The sequence below is a fragment of the Gorilla gorilla genome, chromosome 12 (genome assembly GCF_029281585.2).
Source record: "Gorilla gorilla gorilla isolate KB3781 chromosome 12, NHGRI_mGorGor1-v2.1_pri, whole genome shotgun sequence".
Classification (NCBI taxonomy): Eukaryota; Metazoa; Chordata; class Mammalia; order Primates; family Hominidae; genus Gorilla; species Gorilla gorilla.
The window spans coordinates 33,681,001-33,696,454 of NC_073236.2; the positions used below are offsets into that span (position 1 = coordinate 33,681,001).

A 15,454-nucleotide genomic window follows, 5' to 3' on the forward strand; every position below is an offset into this window, starting at 1 on the left:
TGAACACGCTGGCCACAGGCCCAGCTGAAACCTTAGCACCGCACGGCTGCTGGAGGTCCCTGACGGTGGTCTAGGCTTCACATTAACAAAGGAAATGACACTGGGAGGCCTGACTTGTTTTTCATGACTGCAACTGTCTCTTGATGATCTTCTCTCCTTTCTAATCGTCCCCAGCTCAGAATTTTGCTAGAGCCGAACCCCAGCTTGGAGGAGCGTAAGCCCTGGGATAACCTCTTTAATCAGAATCTGGCCTGAGTCCCTGCTCGAAGCTCAAGCACCCGGGGCCTCGCGGCCGCCTGCAGTACTCCCCTCCCACCGCGGGCCAGGGCCGACTGGAAAACGGAGCAGGCCATCCCCAGAGCACGGTCCCGTGGCCACCTTGAGTGCCGCAGAGCACGGGACGCAGGGCGGGGCTTCTGGACCAGCGCGCATCCCAATTGGCTCTCGGGGCTGCCTTTTAGCCGGACGCGCGGAGGTGGGCAATCCGCTCCTTCCCTTGAGCAGTCCACGCCTTGTGGCGGCTTTGCGGAGTTGCTGCTTTGGCGGGAGTTGGCGGCTGGTGTGAGGTGAGAGGCGCGGTGGTCGCTCCCCGGCGAGGCCAGGTCAGAAGCGGACCGGGATCATCCAGGGGCTTTCCTGCTTCAAGAGCCTGGTCTGAGCGGCCTGTTGGGGACTGGGCGGAAGTCGAAAGGGAGGGAGCGCCGGCCATGCGGGGCTTGTGGCGGGAATGAGTCCTTGTGGGGCGTGGTGTTGTGGAGAGCCCCGCTTTGCCTCTTCCTCGGCATCCCGTTCCCCTACATCCAGAGAGGGCATCCGGGACCTGATGTCGGGCAGGTGCCCTTCGCACATCTTGGGGTAGCTCGGGGAGCGCCTGCCACGGGTCTGACGAGGGAGCTGAGTCCTGAGGGGCCCTGGGCGGGGGCTGTGGGGCGCCGAGGCCATGTTTGAGCAGAGCCGGGAAGGTGAAGTTCTCTTGCGGCTCTCTGTAGGGCACAAGCATTCCAAACGTGGGGGCAGGTTTAGAGTTTTACCCTTGATCAAGGGCTGAACGCTCAGATATGCACAGGCTCAGGCGTCAGTGATAATCAAGGTGGAGGCAAACGGGAGGGCTCCTGCTGTCGGGCTAAAGGGACAGTGGCGGCCAGCTGGGCCCTGTGGGGTGTGTGCTCAGAGATGCCAGAGCTCAGCTTTTTCCATTACAGCCGCGACTGGAAACCTTGATTTTCAAAAAATGTATATGTAACAAGCCCTCTGCTGTTCAACGTTGGTTTTACATCATAAGGTTTTAGCACGTTGTGTAGTCAAAGAACTGTGTGTGTGTGTGTGTATATATATGTATATATGTATTATTTGTATATATGTGTGTGTATATATGTATATATGTATTATATATGTATATATGTATTATATATGTATATATGTGTGTATATATGTATATATGTATTATATATGTATATATGTGTGTGTATATATGTATATATGTATTATATATGTATATATGTGTGTGTATATATATGTGTCTATGAGTTGAATTTGCCCTCGGGGTGCCAGTTTGCATCCTCTGCTGTAGGAGTCCTGAGCTGTGTTGTTAACTGGCAGATGGGAATAACCCCTTGCCATGGCTTTGACTCTGCTTCCGTAGAGCTAGCACAGACCTAATGGGGTTGGATTTGGGGGTTGGGGGTGGTCTGCAGCTAGGGGACAGACACCCTCCTTGCAAAGCGGGCGTGGGTTTGTAGCCTTCCTGTACCATGTGTCTGTGAACAGGGCTATGCAACATTTTCAAGATAACAGAGTGCCTTTGGGATGAGCCTCCCGTGGCCCCCCAGACCCTGGGCACTGCAGGGATCCTGATCCCATTACTGCTTGGCTTCCTGGCTGGAAACCGAGCTGACTGGGGAAAGGAGGAACGCGCCTGGAGAATTCTTGGGAGGAAGTTATTGTGGGTCAGCTGGCTCTTCCTGGTTCCCTCTTGCACACCGGGCAGACTGCTGGACATACAGAGATGAGTCCCTGCCCTCAGGACACTCTGACCACGTAGGGAGATGAAACCATAGCCCTGGAGGAGGGCTTCGAATGGCTCTTTGCCGGGCAGGCTTGGGCTGGGGAACCCAAGGAGGAGAGGGAGGGCTTAGAGGGTGTTCCAGAAGCATCGTGGACTTAGAACCCTGGGCAGAATTGGGTGGGTGGCTGGGAAGGGAGAGGCTCCTAGATGGGCCTGATCAAAGTGTGGTAGGGATGGGGAAACATGATTAGACCAGCCCACTCATCAGGGTCGTGCTGAGAAATAGGGAAGAGGGGCTTTTAGGCCCAAATTTTTGAGCCAGGAGTCGTTCAGTGCTGTTTGAAGGAACATAGGTATTTATTAGTTCAGGGAAATATTGTGGTGGGAAGGAGGGGCTGAGGAGATACAAGTAGCGTCTTCTGTGGAGAACGTTAATGTGAGAGGGGAGTGATTGTGGAAAAGTCTGTCTTTGTCCCCAACTAGATGCTCATTCCTGGTGAGTAGGCCTCTGTGTTCTGACCCTGAGTTGTCCCTCTTCTATTAGCCAGCCCACATTCCCGTAATGTTTGGGTGGTTACAGGGCTGTCTCCTGGTGAGGAGGGGAAGGGCAGCTGAGTAGGACCTGGTGGCCTCATGGCAATAGTCTTCTTCCTCCTTGGCAGTCTTGTGCCTCCTTCCTTCCAATCCAGCCCTCATTCTTTCCCTCTGCACAGAAAGGATCAGCATGTCCGGTACAGCCCCCATCTGTGCTAGGAGATGGCCGGGTGGGTGTGGATGCTAAGACAACCGATCCCCCTCATGTTGGCCCGAGGAGGGCCCTGACCTGGATACTGTGAGACCTTTTGAGGACAGCTGGCTCCTTTGTGGGATCAGTTGGGTGTGGGGCAGGGCCTTGATCTGAGCCAGCCCCTAGTTTCCAGCCTAGGTTCTCCTCACCACTGATGGCCTCAGTGATGTCTGTCTGTCCTGTGATGGGGGGTTGCAGTTACCGCAGGAGGCCCTGGATTATGGCTCAGATTCTTATGGCTCCATCCTTGCACCTTTCCCTGGCTCAGGTTTCTGTGGGGAGAAGGAGAGTGCCAGAGGTGACTGGTTCGTGGTTCTTCTAGGCTCTCATGGCCACCATGTTGGAAGGCAGATGCCAAACTCAGCCAAGGAGCAGCCCCAGTGGCCGAGAGGTAATGTGGCTCCTCCCATTCCTCAAATCCTCTCTGCCCTGCCACCCCTTCTGCTGTGCCCCTCACTCCTAGAGCCTCCATTGCTCCATCTTTCCCTCTCTCCTGCCAAGGACTTTGAGTCCTCTCATCTCTCCTCATCGCCCTTTCCAGACTAGCCTGTGGTCGTCAGGCTTTGGGATGAAGCTGGAGGCTGTCACTCCATTCCTGGGGAAGTATCGCCCCTTTGTGGGTCGCTGTTGCCAGACCTGCACCCCCAAGAGCTGGGTGAGTGATGGTAGGGCCAGGCCCCAAGCAGAAAGCTTGGTTCTGGGAGCCGAAGCTCTGGGAAGCTGCTTCCTTTATGTCCCTGCAAGCTTGGCTCTTCCCTGCCCCATGCCTCTGCTTCTGTCTTTCAGGGGAATGGATGCACTGGTATTGGTTGTATGGTTGGGCGGTGGCTTGTTCCCAGGCCTGGGAGAGTTGGGTGGGAGAAGTACAGAGGGGCCTAAGTGGTGGTAGGGTGTGCCCAGAGGGCTGGGTTCTTATCATGCCTGTGTCAGTTTTGTTGTTCAGTTTTGTGGACATCACCCACTCAGACTTCCCCAGCACTCAGCACACGCTTGAAGACCTCTTTTTTGGTTTGTGTCATGTGATGGTGGTGAGGGAGCCCAGATTTCTCATGGAGACCCAGGCTGCGTTTTCTCTGCTGTTGAGAAGATAACTTCTGGAGGCTTTCATATAGCACTCTGAAAGAGGGTGATTCTGTACAGGATACAGCACTTCAGTTTTGAGCATGGGCCCCTTTTTCCTGAGCCAGCCTAGAATCTGGGGTCAAACACCTTTTGCGAAATACTGTGCTGTAATCTTTTCTCCTGGAAGACTTAGCAGGCCACCAGGCAGAGCCAGAGGGGCAGTACAGGGGTGTTTCTTTACCAGTTTGCAAAGGCCCCCCAGGACATGCTGTCTCTCCCCCTCTCTTGCAGGAGTCCCTCTTCCACAGAAGCATAACGGACCTAGGCTTCTGCAATGTGATCCTGGTGAAGGAGGAAAACACAAGGTAGTCAGAGCTATGGACTGGAGCAGGCTTGGGGACAGGGACCCTTGGGTGCAGGGCTGCTGGGGCCCTGCTTTTTGGTGCCATTTTCTTCCTCTGATAGAGAAAGAAGGGCCCCGTCCTCTGTTCCATACACAAGCCTGCAGGGAGGGGCAGACTTGGAGCTCTCTTGCAGTTCCTTCTGTGAGCATGTATGGATTGCCCACCGTGTTTCAGGCTGTGAACCTGTACCCGACTCAACAGGGTGAGGGGTGGGAATGGGGCACAGATGGACAGGCAGTTCTTCCTGCTCAGGTGTTCCTAGTACATGGGTCTGGGGTGTGGTCCCTTTCTGATTGAATAGCCTTCTGTGAGTCCTAGTGGAGGTGGGCCCTCTCTGAAGGATCTTCCCTCCTGCTCTGGGAGCTGTGCCCAGGTTTCGGGGCTGGCTGGTTCGGAGGCTCTGCTATTTCCTGTGGTCCCTGGAGCAGCACATCCCCCCCTGCCAGGATGCCCCACAGAAGATCATGGAAAGCACCGGGTGAGGAGGCAGGGAGTGAGGTCTGGCTGACATTTCTGGGATCCTGAATGGGATGACAATGACACTAGGTAGGGGTGTTTGAGAGAGGTGGCTAGGGCAAGGCTTCTAGAGCATGAGCTTTGCCTGGGACCCTTCCTTAAGGAGGAGGATGAAGACTGGAGGCCGTGCCCTGCTGCAGCCTCATACCACTCCTTCTAACCCCCTCACAGGGTGCAGAACCTCCTCTCAGGGAGGGTCCCAGGAGGCACTGGGGAAGGCCAGGTGCCTGACCTTGTGAAGAAGGAGGTACAGCGCATCCTGGGTCACATCCAGGCCCCACCCCGTCCCTTCCTGGTCAGGTAACTGGGCTGAGGGGCACTCACCCTTGGGCTGGGGACTCTGTCCTTCTGGAGAGCGGGTGTTGGCCGGGCTTGGGGAAGTGCTGGACTCTCCTCCTGGCTTGCTGGATAGTGTTTACCAGAGTGGGCTGCAGCCTGCCTTCACCACCGCCTCCCATCCCCACATTTTGCCAGCACAGGTCGGAGCCTATGTTAGATGAAGCACACTGTTCCAGGGAAACGGAGGGTAAATGAGATATGCGCAGCTGCAAGGAGGAAGGAACAGGGCTGAGACAGACTACCAGGAAGGGAACAAAGAGCCTGTAAGCCAGAGCCAAGAGGAAGAAAAGGAGCCAGCCTTGGGGGAACAAGAATGAGGCGAACAGTCTTGCTAGAGGGAATAGCCTGAGCTTTGGCCCTGGGCAGGAAAGGACTAGGTTTGCTCCAGAAGCTGACGTGGTTGGAAGCCAGCAAGTGAGGGGTCGAGAGCTATGGGAGGTGAAATCGAGAAGCAGAAGGGATCAAATCATGTAAGGCCGTGCAAGTTTGGACTGGATCTCCAAGTACAGTGAAAATCAGTTGCAAGGTTTTAAGTGGGAAGTGACATCATGAATTGGGTTCAAGAGTGGAGACCAGAAGGGCATCTGGAAGGCTGTTTTGTTAATCCAGGTGAGAGATCATGGTGGACAGTAGAGGTTGAAAAGTGGATTGAGAGGTCGAGGTGATATTAACAGGACTCACTGAGGGATTGGACGGTGGGAACAGGGGCAGTGAGGGAAGTAGGAGAAGTTACAGGACAGCCCCGTTTCTAGCCTACTTTCTGGTGGTATGGACAGAACAGGCTTTGGGAGAAGTGAGTTGGCCCAAAAAGGTAGTTTGGAGAGAGAGAGTTTTGGTACCTGACATGCTTGTGGAGACACTGAGGAGGCAGCTGCATATAGGAGCCTGGAGCTCAGAAGAGAGGTTGGGGCCAGAGACACTGCGAGGCTTTAGCATACAGATGGTGTTTAAAGCCAAGGAGATGAATGAGTCCCTGAGTACAGGTGGGCTTGGGGCAGCATGTGTCAAGCTCAACTGTCTTGAATGTGCTGAGTGGCCAACTGAGCAAGGACAGAAAGTAGAGGTTGTTGGTGACCTTGACCAGCCCTCTGCTGTGACAATTCCTTGAATTTGTCAAGATTTCTAGTCGCTTGATCTGCCTACCTTGACATCAGCCATCAGCCTCCCTTTCTGTGTTTCCTTCCCTCCAAGCCTAGCTGAGATTGCAGGCTCAGGGTGCTAATAATGCTCTTTTGAGGGAGTCATGGGCATGACCCCCCACTGTCTACCTTCTCTGTGCACCTGAGCAGCCCAGCATTGCCAGAGAAACACCCACCAGTGGACTGGTTTCCTTGCTAAGTGCAAATGTCACAGGGACACATGGCACTCTCCAGGGCTCCCACCCAGCCTGCTCCTTCTTAGACTTATCCACTGTCAACTGATTCCCCATCTCATGCTTCACAGAAAGATAAAAGCCATCACATGGAGACTTGCTGCTTATCCACCACATTTCCCTGCTACTACAGCTATGTGTCTGTCCTAAATTAAAGCTGGTCCTATGCCGGTGCAGTGGCTCACACCTGTAATATCAGCACTTTGGGAGGCTGAGCGGGGTGGATCACCCAAGAGCTGAAGACCAGCCTGGGCGACATAGACCAGCCAGGGCAAACTTGTCTCTCCAAAAATTAGCCGGGTGCACTGTTGCGTGCCTGTGGTCCTAGATACTTGAGAGGCTGAGGTGGGAGGATCGCTTGAGCCCAGGAGGCAGAGGTTGTAGTGAGCCAAGTTTGTGCCACTGCACTTCAGCCTGGGCAACAGAGCAAGACCCTGTCCTAAAAAATAAATAGAGCTGGTCCTCCTGTTGGGCTGCAGGGACAACCCCACCCACCTGCCCACCAGGGATTTTGCCCCTGCAGTTATCCCCTTTCCTTCTTCTATTACTAATCCTTCCTTTTTATTTCACCTTTTCTGGTAGATTGTGAAGACCAGGCTGGGTTCTGCCTGGAGAGAGGCTTGGTCCTCTAGTCTCCTTTAGGGTAAATTGAGGCAGATGCTCTGATTCTGATGTGAGGCAGCTCCACCATGAGGTTGTGGGAGAGTAGCAGCGTCTGGTGGGCATGAACTCTGGTGTCAGAACTTCCAGTCCCAGCACTGCTACTTCTTAGCGTTCACTGCCAGGAAGCAGTTCTGTAGCCTCCCTGAGTCTCACTTTCCTCTTCTGTAAAATGAGGATAGTGGCGGGGCCTGCCCTAAGGAGCACTGGGCGGCCCTCCAAGTGCCACGGGCCGAGCGTCACTCCTTGCCGCACCTCAGGCCTGGTGTCCCTCCCCAGGCTGTTCAGCTGGGCGCTGCTGAGGTTCCTGAACTGCCTCTTCCTGAATGTGCAGCTCCACAAGGGTCAGATGAAGATGGTCCAGAAGGCCGCCCAGGCAGTAAGGCCCGCCCTCCATTGGGTTGGGGATGGTGGGAGCAGAAGAGCAGAGGCTGGGCCAAGCCCTTAAGTCAGGAGCAGTCCCCATCTGGTCCTGCTTCCTGGCCTCTCTGTTCCCAGCCATACAGCAGTCCAGTCCCCATCAGCTGGTGGGAAAAATCCCCTGCTATTTGCCGACCTTCCCTTATGTCTCATGGCCCTGCTCCCATGGGGCTTCCTCTAACGTCTTTCCATCATGGTCTTAACAACCATTACGTCAGTGCATCGGTGCAGTTACCTTAAGAGTTGTCTAAAGGCTCCTTTGCTTTTGGGAAATGTGCTCAGAGGAAGAACTCTGCAGCTGAACTGTCCCTCCCTCTGGGGCTGCCCTGGGTCTTTGGCTGCCTGTGTCCTCAGGGTGGGGCAGGTTGGCACTTCCCTCTGGCTCTCCCTGGAGCAGGGCTTGCCGCTTGTCCTCCTCTCTACTCACAAAACCCTCCTGGATGGGATCCTGCTGCCCTTTATGCTGCTCTCCCAGGGCCTGGGTGTACTCCGTGTGGCCTGGGACTCCCGCGCCTGCTCCCCTGCCCTCAGGTAAAAACCTTTTGCCTCTAGACATACATGGAGAAGTCGCAGGCTGGGGCGGGGTGTGTATTGGGGTGTGTTGGCAGCAGCTCCCTGCTAAAGGCCCTCTTCGTGGCCTCTCTGCTCCGAGCCATACAGCAGTCTAGCCTGTGGGGCTTAGATGGAGGTGTCAGCCACAGGGCCTAGGGCCATGGCTTCGCCTCAGGGTATTCAAGTAGGACACAGGCTGGCCGTGGGGGAGCTGAGACTCTCACTAGCCCCTTACTCATTCGCATCTTCAGAGCCCCTTTCCTTATCAGGCTCTGCCCTATGTCCCACAGAGCTCTGCTGAGGAAGCTTGGGGGACTTTTCCTGCCCCCAGAGGCCAACCTCTCCCTGGACAGCTCTGAGGGGCTCCTTGCAAGGGCTGTGGTCCAGGCGGTGAGTGCCCCCAGTGGTTACATATGGGCCAGGCTAAGGGGACAGGGGTCTGTTTCTGCTCTGGCCTTAACACCCCCTCTGACCCCTCCTATTCCAGGTCATAGAGCAGCTGCTGGTTAGTGGGCAGCCCCTGCTCATCTTCCTGGAGGAACCTCCTGGGGCTCTGGGGCCACGGCTGTCAGCCCTGGGCCAGGCTTGGGTGGGGCTTGTGGTGCAGGCAGTCCAGGTGGGCATCGTCCCAGATGCTCTGCTGGTACCAGTGGCCGTCACCTATGACCTGGTTCCGGATGCACCGTGTGACATAGACCATGTGAGAATGTGAGACCCTCCAGCCCCTTGGGCCCCTAGGTGGACACCAGCTCCCGACAGGAGGCACAATATTGTGTCCTGTGGCTGAGCCCCACTTAGGGCTGTGGGGGGCACAAAGGAATCGTCCTTACAATCATCTGGCAGCACCTGCCAAGGCCATTACCATCATCTCATTTCATACTCTAAAGACCTTGATAGGGAGGGATTTTTCCTGTGTCATGGATAAGAAAAGAGGAGCTTGGGACAAGGTCACACACCAGTTTGGGCCTGAGATAAAACTGAGCAGGGTGGGACCAGAGGATACCTCTGGAGACCAGGATGGGTGGGCAGCCCTGATGTCCGCCCGAGAGCAGTGTCCTCGGCGAGTATAGTTATCCTCTCCCTCCTTGCAGGCCTCGGCCCCCCTGGGGCTGTGGACAGGAGCTCTGGCTGTCCTACGTAGCCTGTGGAGCTGCTGGGGCTGCAGCCACCGGATCTGCTCCCGGGTGCACCTAGCTCAGCCCTTTTCCCTGCAGGTATGGAGCCAGCTGGGGAAGGCTAGGAGTACCTGGGGTGTCTGTCCTAGGCATCCTGGCAGCCTGGCCCTCAAAGCCACTGCAGGGATAGCTTTGCCTACTTCCAGTGGGCTGTGTGCAAGTTTCCTGGTGGGCCCGAGCAGGCCACCTAAGAGCCTTCTCCTGGGCAGGAATACATCGTCAGTGCCAGAAGCTGCTGGGGCGGCAGACAGACCCTGGAGCAGCTACTGCAGCCCATCGTGCTGGGCCAATGGTAGGGGCACGGGAGTGTGGGGTCTCAGGGGGCAAGGCAAGCAGCCCTTCAGCACCAGCTTATGTATCCCCCATATACACACACTAGCAGCCCTCCCTCACCAAATATCCTGGGGTCATCTAGAATAGTTCCAGGTACTCGCCTTGCCAACAGTCTGAGTGTGGGGTATGGCACAGAGGCATGGATGGGACTAGGGGTTATAGAAGCCATCCTCTGTCCTGGGGCTGGGAGGGGGAAACACCCTCACCTTTTAGAAAGCTCTAAGCGTTCCCACAGCTGTTTTTGTGTTTGGACCCTTCATCCTGTAATCTGTGTCTCTATCTCAGTACTGCTGTCCCAGACACTGAGAAGGAGCAGGAGTGGACCCCCATAACTGGGCCTCTCCTGGCCCTCAAGGAAGAGGACCAGCTCCTGGTCAGGAGACTGAGCTGTCATGTCCTGAGTAGTGAGGGTGAACCAGATCTGGGCCTTTGCGGGTGGGTCACTGAACCGTCCCCTCTCTCGGGGTCAGCCAGTCACCAGGGTTTTCCATTCCAAGTGAGTGTCTGCACCTGAGGCCCTCTGTGGTACCTCGGGGACATCTGAAGAAGAATGGAACCCTCCTCCTACAGGAGGAGCAGGCAGCCAGGGCCATCATGAGGGAGCAGCTAAGTGCATGCACAGAGATGGTGGCCTGAGGCCAGGAGGCTGCAGCTGCTTCCCCAAGGCCACACCCAGCCCTGCCTTCTGAGCGGAGTCTCCTTAGCTTTGGGTGGGGATGGTGTTAACTGAATGGAATGATACGTGTAAGGGGCTTAGCACAGTGCCTCCGCAGAGGGCCCTTATAGGGAGATCCATCTGTATCTTCTTCAGTGCTCCTCTAGTAGAGGCTGTGGGTTGATGTGTGGGCCCTACGATGAGATCCAGGGAAAGGCCCCCAGCTCCTGGCCTGGCTCTCAGCCTGTGTGTGATAAACACCACTGCTCCGGGCATACGTTCCTCATCCCTGGGGTGGAGTTGGGATGTGTGGCTAGGAAGACTTGCCAGATCATGGAGGGACCAGGCTGCTGGGCCTCAACCTGACCAGCATCTCCACCCCCTGCCCCACCCCAGCCAGTGTAGGGAGCTCTGCGGTGATGAGCACGGCCATCATGGCGACGCTGCTGCTCTTCAAGCATCAGAAGGTAGGGGGTGCAATGTGGTGGGGACCTGGGCGGTGGCGGGGGGGGGGCGCGATGTGTGGCCCTGCTGCTTAGCCCTGCTCTGCCCACCCAGGGTGTGTTCCTGTCGCAGCTCCTGGGGGAGTTCTCCTGGCTGACGGAGGAGATACTGTTGCGTGGCTTTGATGTAGGCTTCTCTGGGCAGCTGCGGAGCCTGCTGCAGCACTCACTGAGCCTGCTGCAGGCGCACGTGGCCCTGCTGCGCATCCGCCAGGGCGACTTGCTGGTGGTGCCGTGGCCTGGCCCAGGCCTCACACACCTCACCTGGCAGGGCTGAGTGCTGAGCTGCTGCCCGTCTTCCTGAGCGAGGCTGTGGGCAGTGAGTCTTGAGGTGCACGGGGTAGGTGCACGAGGCGGGTGGATCATGAGGTCAGCAGACCAAGACCATCCTGGCTAACATAGTGAAACCCCGTCTCTACTAAAAATAGAAAAAATTAGCCGGACGTCGTGGCACACACCTGTAGTAGCAGCTATTCAGGAGGCTGAGGCGGGAGAATCGCTTGAACCCGGGAGGCGGAGGTTGCAGTGAGCCAAGATTGTGCCACTGCACTCCAGCCTGAGTGACACAGCAAGACTCCATCCCAAAATAAATAAATAAATAAATAAATAAATAGCTTTTGGCTGAGATGATGGGGTCAAACAGGGATAGTTTGACTTCCTCTCTTCCTACTCGAATACACTTTATTTCTTTCTCTTGCCTAATTGCCCTGGCCAGAACTTCCAATACTATGTTGAATAGGAGTGGTGACAGAGGGCATCATTGTCTTGTGTCAGTTTTCAAGGGGAATGCTTCCAGCTTTTGCCCATTCAGTATGATATTGGCTGTGGGTTTGTCATATATGGCTCTGATTATTTTGAGGTACATTCTTTCAATACATAGTTTATTGAGAGTTTTTAACATGAAGGTTGTTAAATTTTATCAAAGCCTTTTCTGCATCTATTGACATAATCATGTGGCTTTTGTCTTTAGTTCTGTTTATGTGATGAATCACATGTATTGATTTGTGTATGTTGAACCAACCTTGCATCCCAGGGATGAAGGCTGCTTGATCACGGTGGATAAGCTTTTTGATGTGCTGCTGGATTCGGTTTGCCAATATTTTATTGAGGATTTTTGCATCAATGTTCATCAAGCATATTGGCCAGAAGTTTTCTTTTTTTGTTGTATCTGTGCCTGGTTTTGGTATCAGGATGATGTTGGCCTCATACAATGTTAGGAAGGAGTCCCTCCTTTTCAATTGTTTTCGAATACTTTCAGCAGGAATGGTATCAGCTCTTCTTCTTCTTCTTTGTACGTTTGGTAGAATTGAGCTGTGAATCCATGTGGTACTGGGCTTTTTTTTTTTTTTTTTGGTTGGTAGGCTATTTATTACTGCCTCAATTTCAGAACTCATTATTGGTCTATTCAGGGATTCAATGATTCAATCTTGGGAGGGTGTATGTGTCCAGGAATTTATCCATTTCTTCTAGATTTTCTAGTTTATGTGCATAGAGTTGTTTATAATATTCTCAGATGGTTGTATTTCTGTGGGGTCAGTGGTAATATCACCCTTATTATTTCTGATTGTGTTTATTTGAATCTTCTCTCTTTTCTTCCTTATTAGTCTAGCTAGTGGTCAATCTATTTTATTACTTTTTTTCAAGAAACCAGCTCCTCGATTCATTGATCTTTTGAATTTGTGTGTGTGTATGTGTGTGTGTGTGTGTGTGTGTGTGTGTGTATGTATCTTCTTCAGTTCAACTCTTATTTTGGTTGATTCTTGTCTTCTAGATTTGAGGTTTGTTTGCTCTTGGTTCTCCAGTTCTTTTAGTTGTGATGTTAGGTTGTTAACTTGAGATTTTTCTAGCTTTTGAATAAGGTCATGTAGAGGTATAATTTCCCTCTTAACATTGCCTCAACTGTGTCCCAGAGATTCTGGTACATTGTCTCTTTGTTCTCACTGGTTTCAAAGAACTTCTTGATTTCTGCCTTAATTTCATTATTTAACCACGAGTCATTCCAGAGCAGGCTGTTCAATTTCCATGTAGTCGTGGGACACTTCTGAGCTTCATGAGCTCTTGTAAAGTTGGTCTGGTGGTAACAAATTTTCTCAGCATTTGCTTGTCTGAAAAGGAGCTTATTTCTCCTTTGCTTATGAAGCTTAGTTTGGCTGGATATGAAATTCTGGCCTGGAGTTGATTTTCACACATTCACTCATCACTTCCCTGCGCAGGCGAAGGGGTTCCCCTTGGCTCTGTGTCACTTCTGGGTGGGCTGTCACCCTGCCCTGCTTTTTTCCATTCTCCATGGGTGGAGCTGTTTTCCTGATCAGTTCCAGTGTGAGTACTTGGATATTTCAGTTGAAGGTGCTGTGTTTACTCATCCCTCTCATTCTTCTCTGTGAGAGCCATGCACCATAGCTGCTTCTAGTTGGCCATCTTGGCCCCCTTCTGGCTGAGCCTAATTCTGTGTAATAGAGGTTGTACATAGATATGCCCTATAAACACAGATTATAGAGAAGGATCATACAATATGATCATACAATATGATCCTTACATATGCACATACACGTGCAATATGGCTTTGCATGTGTCATGCATCAGTCAAAATTATTCTGTTTTTTACTTCAGGGTATCTTGACTATAGTGTTTCATATGTGTTTCTATTTTTCTCTGTATCACAATTTTAGATCATTGAATGGACTGCTGGGCTAGACCTGGAAAATTCTTCTGCCAAGTGTACTATATGTCTAGGTTCATGTCACTGTGTGATATCGGTGTCCTTGTGACAACTGTAGGGGGATATAAGAGCAATAGTGAAATAAAGTCATCTCTCACAGCTGGCATGTATATTCCTATAAATTTATGTGAACAGGAAAATAGACACAAATTGGAACCATGGAATTCAAAAAACGGTCTCTTAAATGAAGTCACAGAAACTACGTGGAAATTTAAAACGTTGAACCCTGTCCTCAGTTGTATGCACCTCTGCACAACAGGTCTATCTTCTGGAAGGGTAAGGTATTTCTTCTCACATTTTTTTCCTTCTGTCTTCTAAAAAGCTTCATGTGAAAGCAGAAGACTCATGAGAAGACATCTAGAGACTGGCCCTAAAGTGCTTTTCTCCACAGGAATGTCACCCAGGCACTACATCCAGGAGTCTCAGGTGCCACTGGGTTCCCATCCTCAGTGAGGCAGAGCTGGGAGAAGGCACACAGCATTCAAATTTCCTTCAAGTCACTTGCTTAGGGTATACATTGAAGGTTCAAACTAAATTCGAAATCTTTTTTTTGTTGTTTTTTACAATTAGCACTTTTTTGTTATTTTTTAAATATATATATTTTTTATTATACTTTAAGTTCTGGGGTACATGTGCACAATGTGCACGTTTGTTACATGCATGTACATGTGCCATGTTGGTGTGCTGCACCCATTAACTCATCATTTACATTAGGTATATCTCCTAATGCTATCCCTCCCCCATACCTACACCCCACAAAAGGACCCAGTGTGTGATGTTCCCCACCCTGTGTCCAAGTGTTCTCATTGTTCAATTCCCACCTATGAGTGAGAACTTGTGGTGTTTGGTTTTTTTCCTTGTGATAGTTTGCTGAGAATGATGGTTTCCAGCTTCATCCATGTCCCTAAAAAGGACATGAACTCATCATTTTTTATGGCTGCATAGTATTCCATGGTGTATATGTGCCACATTTTCTTAATCCAATCTATCATTGATGGACATTTGGGTTGGTTCCAAGTCTTTGCTCTTGTGAATAGTGCCACAATAAACATACGTGTGCATGTGTCTTTATAGCAGCATGATTTATAATCCTTTGGGTATATACTCAGGAATGGGATGGCTGGGTCAAATGGTATTTCTAGTTCTAGATCCCTGAGGAATCACCACACTGTCTTCCACAATGGTTGAACTAGTTTACAGTCCCAGCAACAGTGTAAAAGTGTTCCTATTTCTCTACATCCTCTCCAACACCTGTTGTTTCCTGACTTTTTAATGATCGTCATTGTAACTGGTGTGAGATGGTATCTCATTGTGGGTTTGATTTGCATTTCTCTGATGGCCAGTGATGATGAGCATTTTTTCATGTGTCTGTTGGCTGCATAAATGTCTTCTTTTGAGAAGTGTCTGTTCATATCCTTTGCCCACTTTTTGATGGAGTTGTTTGTTTTTTTCTTGTAAATTTGTTTGAGTTCATTGTAGATTCTGGATATTAGCCCTTTGTCAGATGAGTAGATTGCAAAAATTTTCTCCCATTTTGTAGGTTGCCTGTTCACTCTGATAGTAGTTTCTTTTGCTGTGCAGAAGCTCTTTAGTTTAATTAGATCCCATTTGTCAATTTTGGCTTTTGCTGCCATTGCTTTTGGTGTTTTAGACATGAAGTCCTTGCCCATGCCTATATACTGAATGGTATTGCCTAAATTTTCTTCTAGGGTTATTATGGTTTTAAGTCTAACATTTAAGTCTTTAATCCATCTTGAATTAATTTTTGTATAAGGTGTCAGGAAGGGATCCAGTTTCAGCTTTCTACGTATGGCTAGCCAGTTTTCCCAGCACCATTTATTAAATAGGGAATCCTTTCCCCATTTCTTGTTTTTGTCAGGTTTGTCAAATATCAGATGGTTGTAGATGTGTGGTATTATTTCTGAGGGCTCTGTTCTGTTCCATTGGTCTGT

General features: G+C 51.5%; 1 protein-coding gene across 1 annotated transcript; it reads left to right on the plus strand.

The window, feature by feature from the left end:
- The first annotated feature begins 446 nt into the window (after nucleotides 1-446).
- On the plus strand, nucleotides 447-11,113 carry LOC129531485 (glycerol-3-phosphate acyltransferase 2, mitochondrial-like). The gene is given in 16 exon segments (XM_063695467.1): nucleotides 447-566; nucleotides 3,061-3,183; nucleotides 3,334-3,447; nucleotides 4,146-4,219; nucleotides 4,632-4,736; nucleotides 4,946-5,074; nucleotides 7,425-7,524; nucleotides 7,963-8,096; nucleotides 8,408-8,507; nucleotides 8,605-8,817; nucleotides 9,209-9,331; nucleotides 9,502-9,584; nucleotides 9,911-10,026; nucleotides 10,677-10,747; nucleotides 10,839-11,039; nucleotides 11,042-11,113. Coding segments are annotated over 15 exon segments (1,698 nt in total). The 5' UTR covers nucleotides 447-566; nucleotides 3,061-3,120.
- The last annotated feature ends 4,341 nt before the right edge of the window (nucleotides 11,114-15,454 follow it).